Source organism: Triticum aestivum, chromosome 5B (assembly GCF_018294505.1).
Source record: "Triticum aestivum cultivar Chinese Spring chromosome 5B, IWGSC CS RefSeq v2.1, whole genome shotgun sequence".
Lineage (NCBI taxonomy): Eukaryota > Viridiplantae > Streptophyta > Magnoliopsida > Poales > Poaceae > Triticum > Triticum aestivum.
In genome coordinates this window covers 214781509-214791715 of record NC_057807.1, presented here as the reverse complement: position 1 = coordinate 214791715, position 10207 = coordinate 214781509, and the positions used below count along the sequence as shown (strand labels likewise).

The 10207-nt window shown below is 41.0% G+C and overlaps 1 protein-coding gene across 1 annotated transcript; it reads right to left on the bottom strand.

Moving 5' to 3' along the window:
• Positions 1-487: 487 nt before the first annotated feature.
• Positions 488-7957, bottom strand: LOC123111055 (transmembrane 9 superfamily member 1). The gene is made up of 12 exons (XM_044531732.1): positions 7667-7957; positions 5791-5983; positions 5553-5657; positions 5417-5434; positions 5240-5328; positions 4966-5118; positions 4666-4800; positions 4376-4542; positions 2127-2221; positions 1554-1927; positions 1076-1349; positions 488-988 (listed from the first exon to the last, which is right to left on the bottom strand). The coding sequence occupies exons 1-12, from the start codon at positions 7781-7783 to the stop codon at positions 921-923; spliced, it is 1788 nt and encodes a 595-aa protein (XP_044387667.1). The 5' UTR covers positions 7784-7957; the 3' UTR covers positions 488-920.
• Positions 7958-10207: the final 2250 nt, after the last annotated feature.

Genomic DNA, 10207 nt, shown 5'->3' with positions numbered 1-10207 from the left:
AGTAAGTTGTAGTGGGCGACATGCCCTGGTCTATTTCGAACTAAAAGTAATGCTTTAGACCCTGTTTGTTTGGGTTTGTGCTTCTGATTTTGCAGCTTTTTCATTTTAGTAAAAAAAAGTCATAAAAACTCCTAAATAGAGATTTTTTGCTTAGACTTTTGACTTATAAATTAATATTCTTATATGATATTATAAGCCAAAAGCCAAAGGGAAAAAGCACCTACTTATGAGATTTTTTGGATCTTTTGCCAAAGTGAAAAAGCTGAAGCCCAAACAAACAGGGCCTTGATCTCCAAAATGATATTCACACGTCAACATGTTTCTCTTCTTCACAGCAACCGTGGCACCACAATCCCACAAGGCGGAAAATCAAATGTCACACAAGTTACCTCAAAAGTTACACATACGTATTAAATACCGCAGGTACAAAAGCACTACAACGGAAGGATTTTCACCGTTTTTCTCGAACATGATAAGAGGACACACATATACACTCTCATGCATTAAATGTTGATATATGTATATAAATACACAGATCTCACGTAGTACATGCCATCCTTAAATTGGATGTAACGATTCAGAGGGGAAGTCCAGACATTGCCGCATGGATACTCACTTCCTATTTCTTTCTCATTTGAAAAGGAGGAATGCAACAAAAAAAAGGCAAGAAACAAAGAAAAATAAGAACCTGCACCATCCACTTGTACTGAACTCAGCTACCACAGATGTATACACTATGAGAGCAGCTCCAGGGAACAAATAAGTATGCAAAAAGAAGGGGTGTGATGGAATAAGCAAACGTGACGTAGTTCTGAAACCCTAATCAGGAACTAGCATTAATCAATTCCGAAGGCCTCGCTTCCACGTATATGATTTGATCTGATACTGCTCCACCCCCACCCCACATGTGTAGCAGGAAATTAATCACATTTGATGTTTCTGTAGATTCTCCTCACGAAAAGAGTTGATCCTAGGTAGCCAATAGCACCTGAATCACCAAAATAGATGTCAGAACATCAAAGTGGTCTTTAAACATTGCAATGTATAGCAATCATTAGTGCTGAAGAGTGCTTACCGCAAAGTATTCCCAGACCAAGACAAAACATCAATGTGTAGCCAAAGTAGAAACTTGTCTGGAAAAAGCCGGACATCTTTGTCTTCACATGATAGTAGTAGATGGAGTACAGGTACACATATAGCGCTGTTGATGCAGCGGAGAAAAACGAGGTCCATTGCCAATGATAGTTCTCAGCATTCAGCAAGAAATAAGTACCGACAATTGTGACACAGATTGTAACTATTAGAAGAATGACAAAGACCAGCAACATGAAGCCGTAAACATAATACACCTGCCAAGAACCAAATAACATTGCATAATCAGATGCTTATATAATGGAAATTGCAGGAAGGTGCTTCAGAATAAGGCATGGACAAATGTAATATGAAGCAAGGACAGTAAAATCCTTTCCGCACTATGATAAGTGGCTAACATGATTTTGATGGTTAAAAAATAGTATTTTGTACAAAATGTCTACAATGATTTCCTTGTTTACCTTGTAGTTCCAGAATGATGTGAACACAAAGTACATCTCGATGAAGATGCTGCCAAAGGGAAGCAGCCCACCCATCAATGAGATGACAGAAGGTGTAAGGTACCACTTCCTCTCGGGAATAGGCCGTGGAATAGTCTTTACTCGGCAGGGATTGTTAGGAGCCCCACTCCAGTTTCTACCAACGACCGTTCCCAAAAGCACCAGTGGAAAAGATATGAAAGCCCAAAGGACAAACATGACAACCATTGTACCAAATGGTATTGCCGCTAATGACCCATAGAAGATTGCAATTGTATTCAGTGCAAAGCCAATTGCAAAGTGCAAGAATGGAAAGAGGGATGCTGTAAGGATCATAGCCTTTATCCAGTTTTTACCTGCCATGGAATCAAGTCATGAAGTGAGAAAATCAAATATAAACTCTAGAATCTTCTACAAGAGAGTTAGATGCCATGATAACATGCTGAAACTAGAAAGAAAGAATCAGAAGAAAGACAAGACTGTCCAAACAAATACTGATAGTCTAAGAAAGAAACAAAATCCTGCAACTTATCAACAAGAAGTGAAGGACCATACCGCCATTCCTCGAGTACAGACCAGCACTAACATATCCAGAAATAAAAGATGTAAGAGCATAGCACACGATGAAGGTTGTGATGATAGCCCCTCGCCTGAGAAACATCGGCATGTAAGTTAGAGAATAGGAATCGCATGCTCAACATGCAAGAAAGAACCATGCTCCATGCTAAAAACAACGTAAGGCTTTTTGTAACACAGCATAGGTTGTTTGACATTTCAGGATTTGTTCAGTTCTCTGTACCCTACCTCCATGGGATCTGTGCATCTCAACAGAAGGACATAATACCGCCCCTCCAATTTGCAAAACTGAGTACTCCCTCCGTTCCAAATTACTCGTCGTGGTTTTAGTTCAAATTTGAATTAAAACCACGACGAGTAATTTGGAACGGAGGGAGTACCAAGGTAACTTTCAGATAACTAAAAGCAGGATTTATTTTCCTGAACTATTTTCGTGTGTCTAGAGGAGAAAGGAGAAATAGTACACTATGTTATACTCCCTCTGTCGGTCTGTCCCAAAATAAGTGACTCAACTTTGTACTAAAGTTAGTACAAAGTTGAGTCACTTATTTTGGGATGGGGGAGTAGTTTTTATCCAAAAGGTTCACGTCCAAGCAGAAAGAGAACAGGTAACTGCAACTGGCAGAAGGTTTAGGCGCCACTGTGGTGTTGCGGTAGGGCAAAACAGTATAACAAGAGGAAGGGAGGGGAGAGGCTAAGGGCGGGTCACGGGAAGCACCAAAGATATGGAAAAAGAGAGATTTGTAACCATTGACTTGAATGGATAAGCCATTGCCCTATCCTTTATGTATGACCAGCCTAACATGTATGTCCGAATTTATCTCATCATCCTAATTTAACTTGAATATTACCTTTTAATAAAGACCAAACCATCTACAACACTTCATGTGTTGCCACCGATGCATGTGGCCAACAACGGCGGTAGCGTTGGCCCACATGACACAAAATTAACTTTCTGTGCTTAAAGCCTTGCAGTCCCAAACAAGTTGGGGTAGGCTAGAGTTGAAACCCATAAGATATCGAAACCAAGTCATGGTTCTGGCACGTGGATAGCTAACTTCCACGCACCCCTGTCCATGGCTAGTTCTTTGGTGATACCCCAGTCCTTCGGATCTCTCTTTTACGGACTCCTCCCATGTCAAGTTTGGTCTACCCCAACCTCTCTTGACATTATCAAAGCGTTTTAACTGTCCGCTCTGCGTCGGCACTTCTGGGGGCCTGCGTTGTATATGCCCAAACCCTCTCAAGCAATGTGGACACCTTTACCCTGGCTTGGGAGCAGCTATGTTATTAATCCCTTATTTCAAGTTAAGTGAAACCCAAGGACAATAAATTCTAATGCCATCCCACATCCTCCAACTATCAGATGTTGCTCACTGTACTTAAGCGAGTACTTTACTTTACGCATGTGTGGAGTACTCCAGAACACTGCATTCAGGTTTTTAGATGTTCAAATAGGAATACAAAACAAAACAGTGAATACTATCTTGAACAGGTGTTATTTGCATTAAGGAACAGATCAGTCACAATTTTCAGTACCAGCGGTAAACAAAGAGAAATGCAATGGTAGAGACTAGAATCTTCTTCAGTCCATCAATAATGCTTCCCAATCAATATATTATATGTAATACATTTTTTTTATTTGCACATGTAATAGTTAAGAAGTCGGTGCTCATTTTTTCTCATTGATTTTTGAATAGTTTATTCAGGTAAAAATGAATTTAACTAGAAGAGATCAAAATTCAATCTAGCAGGTATGAGAATGTTGTCAGCATTTGAAAATAGACACGACACTACATTGCCACATTCCTATCCAGGGATCATCATTAGAAATGGTGGAAACAGGCAGATGCCAGCAATTAAAAACTTAAAGCAGCCAGAGGAAATTAAATCCCAGACACTTTTACATTGATCTTGAGCCAACTTTTTTGTTTAAGTTACTGTCAGTTACTGTATTTGCAGAATGATACTTCATAATCGCAAATTTGCAAATGATTGGCAGTCAAGATTCAGGTACAGGATCTGGAAGGCTCCTCGCGAGAAACAAAGTTATGTTCTGGTACTCCGGATGCTGGTCCAGCTCATTTTCAAATATTCTTGCCCTTCATTCATCTTTTTACGTATTATTAATAGGGTACGACCATGCCACTTTTTTAGCTTGCCATGTGTTCTGCATGCAAGGCAAGGCAGAAAGGAAATGAAAAGAATGTGTGTGATTTTGAGCATACCCAACATATAACATGCCAACGATGGCCAATACAATCACAAGTAGGATAAGAGCTGCCAGCTGGGTGCCGATACCAACAAGAGCAGAAAGAAGTGTCAAGCTTCTAGGAGGACGAAATACATCACCATGGACAAGTTTCCACCCAGATTCCTCATTAACATCTCTCTCCTAATAAAGCAAAGTCATGAGTACAGGCAACAGTTGAGTGGCAGTGGATAAAACCAAGAGAGTTAATTTGGTTGGAATATTATTCAAGTGCAGCAAAATAGGCACCAGAATTCAGATGCTCACCAGTGACTCTAGATCATCATCATCACGAGCATATTTTGCATAATCATTTCTCAGTGTTCGCATCAATATCATTGAAACCAAACCAGTGAGAAAAATAACCATCATGAAAGAATTGAAAATGGAGAACCAGTGAATCTGAACATGAAAATTTAGAAATAAATTAGAACTTTCCAATGGTTAGTTCAAAGGGGAGATGCAGTTCGCTATTGTTGAATTGAAGGGTTATTCCCATTAGCAGGGAGAGGGTTGTGTGCTACGCATACTGGATTCTTTTTCCAAAAAGCAATCATTACCATTTACCTGGTGTTCAAAGAAAGGATAGTCCAGGTAAACTTCAAAACGGCGTGCAAATGAAACATCTGTTGGTACCCACTTCACTGAATATGTCATGTCCAACTTCTTACCAGCGTCAAGGAGCTTAGGAGACTCTTGGGTGAGATTAACATGAATTATCTACAAAATCAAATCAGATCCACTTATATATTCATGTTCAAATATCTACAAAAATAAAATCAGTTCATTTATAACTTGTCAAATTATTTATTAATGTTCTGAATCAATGGAAGATGCATACCCTGTTATCGTTGTACTTTACAAGAATGTTCTTGTGCGTGTAAAGATAGTGCTTGTTTTCACTGTTTTTGTCAGTCTCTCCAACAAAACCTGTCAAAGCATATAACAACTGTCTTGTTAGGCAAAAGAAACAAAGATAAAGAATAGCAAAGAAAATACTAAGTTGACAGGAACATACCCCAAAGAGGCAGATCATCTAGGTGCATGGTGCCACAAGCAATGCAAAAACCAGTGAAAAATGTTAGAAACAAGAAATATGCCTAAAATCAGCATAATACAACAAAATGTAATGCATCACATATTAATCCATGTACCTATGAAAAATTCAAACCAGTACGAGCTTTCAATGGCATCAGCAAATTGTTGAGTCTTCTTGGGATCTAGTTCCAGTGTGCAAATGGATCCCCTTTCCACATTTCCTAAAGCAAAGGCAACATAACATTTATATAATTAATAAGACAAACAAATGCATACCAAAAGAAAAATGCATATGTCGACATTCAGTAAATCACAAATAAATACAAGGATGGTCTGAGATTAACAAGAACATACTTAAGAACTTTATGTCAAGCTGACTATCAATCAACTCATTCCCACCCAGGACTTCTCCAAGACCACCCCACTTATGCCCAGGGTTCTCAGATGGTTGACAAAATGGGAGGCTGTGATAATTGTAAGTTTCTTGAGGATTATTGTAAGGTCCAACTTTATTCACCCAGAGCTTAACTGAATCTCCAGCTTTGTACTGCATGTAAAAAACATAAAGCAGATGAGAACTTAAAGCCACACGAAATGCTCATAGCACATAGTATTAGGCATAATTAATTTAGAAAGAAAGCATACTTGAAGATAATACAGAATGAAACAAATGTACAATGTAAATCTGCAAAACATTAGTGATTGGGGGTTGATGATGGCTAACGCTAAGGTACATTATGGAGAGAAGAAAAAAGCCATGGGATCTCTTTCGTCATTACTCAGTCCTAAGTTACGAAAGCATTTTCTTAATTTTCATATAAGCACTCAAGTTTGATCAACTAAAATATTCCAGTCATTAATACTCCAGTCAAGTAAGTCCTCCTATATAAGACAGTATATGTATCAATTATTAATCGAATAATAAGAGATTAGTTTATTGATCTATTATCTATCTCATTCCTTCTCCCTAACATATGTTCTACTCCCAATCCCCTTTACCGTGCCATCCGTCCATCTTCATGGCAGTAGCTACATATGTTGTTCCAGGCTACATATCAATGAGGCATGGACTAACATTTTCACATACATGTGGGCCATTAGGCTAAATGTCAGACTATCAGTGAGGCATGGAGTAGTATTTTGACAAATGCCAATCTCAGTGGTGGCAAGCTATTTCCAAATCAATCTATATCAAGAAACCAATATAGAACTTCTCTCTAAAATAAATATATAACCGTCAGCAGTGCAATTGACTTTCTTTAATGTTCAAATATGATCGCAAGGACAGAGCACATGAGTTGCAGCATCACGCAGGATCAAGACCATTGGCAAGGAATTATTATCCTAGTTGCATGGACAACTGAATGTCTCATACTCCCATTTATTTCACCATATTGAAGATCGCGATGACAGACGCATGAAAGCTAGAATGCAAAATATTATCCTACTAAAAGTTATTTGACAATTTTCATGATTAACTAAATCAAATCAATTCATATTGATCACAAGGAAACAAATGAACAGAAAAAAAGATGCACGCATAGATTTGACAAGAGAGTACGCTCTTGCTGCTCACTCCTCGGATTATAGCCTGCTATTTTCAACCACCAAGTGCACGCAAAACAAGTTATAGAACATTTTGTATGCAAGACAAGACCAAACTGTCAGCACCTCTGTATGAAACAAACAGTAACAATATCCTGAATCTAAGAAGTAGAAACTACAATGCAACCTTCACTACACCCTACAGGAACATACACTGCAGCTTCGAAGTACCTGGATGTAAGCGAATTTCCTCCGATCAACATCAAGTTATTATATATCTAAGTTCAGGGTATCAGGCACCACCACTGGTACCATTCCGATCAGGTCCCGCACAGATCGGACTCATTTGGAACACTAACCCTGTAGCACTTAACATTGTTTCCACCACCGTAAGCTAAGCTATGATGAATCATCCGAAGATTTAAAACCTCCTCCCTCGTTGAAAACCAAGATTCTCGCGTCACATCAGCCACAACCTCCAGACAACCGAACTGCACTAAGAGCTCTAGGAACTAAAACCTCAGGACGCGAGAGCTGGAGAGACCAGCGCGAGATCGCGCCGATGGGCGATCAGATCTGACGCCACGGAATGGGAGCAACTATAGCGATCAAACTGAGGGGGCCAACAAAAGGTTTTAGATCCAAGGGAAGATAAGGCGGGGCGAGGCGGGGCTGAGCAGCGCACCTTGTGGTCAGACTCTGAGGCGGACGCGCGGAGCGGAGAAGCGAAGGCAAGGACGGCGGTGAGCGAGAGGAGGAGGACGAAGCGTCTGCGGCCGCCGCCGCGGGAGGAGGGGAGCATTCCGCCGGCGAGATCTGAGGATGAAGAGGAGGCGGTCGCGAGCCTTCGGTCGGGTTGGCCCGAGAGAGCTGCCGCCTCGCGATTTCACTGCGGTTTTGGACGGTCTCTGATCTACCTATGGGATCTATTGGCGTTGACTCTTTGATAAACAAATGGGCAGAACAGGCAAATTCAGTGATTCTGTGCCTTCCTTAAAAAAAAGTGATTCTATACAAAAGAAGTTCTCCTTTCGAGAAATTACTAGCGAGTTAGAATTAATAGTACCTCGTCCGTTTCAAAATAAGTGGTTTCGAGTACATGAAACATAAAAATTTTGTTGATTCATTAATAGTTTGATATCCTGAACTAAGAAGCCATATTGTGATTCGCCCTTCTCTTTCCTGCTCACAAGATCGTCACCCTTCAAGAAATTGAATATGGCTCCATTGCAAATCAAGTGGTAGCCCCTCGCTAATTACTAACAGATCCTCTTTAAGAGTATTATGTCAGTAAAACAATTAACGGCAAGAGGTGAAAATTATGTCACTCATGTGATCACTCATTATCATACCCGAGCTTGTTTGCTCTGGCGGCACGGGGGAAACCCTAGCCGCACCGCCAGGGACTACTGTGGTGCTAAAACCGACGGATCTCGGGTAGGGGTCCCAAGCTGGCGATCTGAGCAGATGGTAACACGGGAAAGTAGGGATACGGTGTTTTACCCAAGTTTGGACCCTCTCGAGGAGGTAAACACATATGTCATGCTTTTGATATATTGATTGTGATGGAGTACTGAGTACAATATGATCTGCCTCAAGATCATATGAACGAGTTATAAGCTCTAAACCTCTCAGAAGCCTCTCCTCTATGGACTAAATCATACGGCTTATATAGGCACCGGGGGTATCTAGGGTTTAAACATGGGCGGTTACAATCTAGGTTAAGCATGTTGATCATTTAATACGCCTTGAAGTGTACGCCAAGTCTTCGGAGATCTTCATCTTGATTACGCCGAGGGCCAGGGCATGTGTGGCCCATTCATCAGTCATTGGTGGGTCCTCGGTCTGACCCGTAAGTGGCGGGCCGACGTGGTAAGCACCCCCTAGTCTAGGACACCGTCGGTAGCCCTTGAACAAGTCTTCAAGCCGAGGGTATATGGCATCTTCTTCGGGGTGATTTATAATTTCAAGTCTTCGGCTTCGTAGACGAGTTCCATCCTCCACGTCGGATCCCGATTCCGAGGATATGCTCGGCTCCGAGGTCTTCTTGGCCCTTCCGAATGCGACCATGTGTTTTTCATGATAATCTTCGCCAGATAACAAGGGGTGTATTTTAACAAGACCCCTTCCCTCTCAGCAATTTTTTTTAGCAGGGATGAGGTATTCTTTTAACTTAGCCATGAAGGCTTGCCACGAGAGGCGGGTCAAACCCTAACAGCTTTTTCGGCCGAGAACCGAAGCGTCATCTCCCGTGGCAGGGTCAAGCCGCCTTATGATAACCCACAAGTATAGGGATTCGTTTGTAGCCTTTTTCAATAAGAGTGTCGAACCCAACGAGGAGTTAAAGGTAGAATTTATATTCCCTTCAAGTCCTATCGACCACCGATACAACTCTACACACACCAACATTTGCTTTACATAAAAACAAGTAATAAACTACTTTGTAGGTGTAATATGATAAGTTTGCAAGATAATAAAGAACGTGAAAATAAAAGTTATGTGATGTTTTAATAAAATAACGATTAAGTTAGTACAGCGAGTGTGGAAAAGTGGTGGTAGGATTTTCTGAAATTGTCCTAGGCAATTGATAACAAGAACGGTAATCATTATTGCAATTTTATATGAGGGAGAGCATGAGCTAACATACTTTCCATACATGGATCATGTGCAATTATCATTGGAGCTCTAGCAAGCATCCCGCAACTAGTAATGATCATTAAGGTAAAACTCAACCATAGTTGTGTAAAGTCCCCTTTAATCCCATACGCAACAACCCACTTACCCGAGTTTGTGTTCATGTCGCTCACGCAACTCAGTTAGTAAGTAAATCATGAACATATTGCAACACCCTACAAAGGAAATCCTCCACGTATGCGCGGCATGGAAGGCACCATAGGACAGCACCAAAATAAAACATGCAACTCAAACCAATCAAGATCATCAATCAACCCATAGGACAGAAATAATCTACTCAAACATCATAGGATGGATGCACATCATTGGATAATAATATATAACAAAAAGCACCATTTTCAAGTAGGGGGTGCAGCGGGTTGCAGGAGAGTGGACCGATGAGTATAGATGAGGGAAGGTGATGGTGATGACGGCAGCGAAGTTGTTGATGAAGATCGCCGTCATGATGGTTCCCCAGTGGTGCTCCGGCTCCACCGGAAGAGAGGGAGAGCCCCCCTCCTTCTCCTTCTTGCTTGGCCTTCTCCCTAGATTG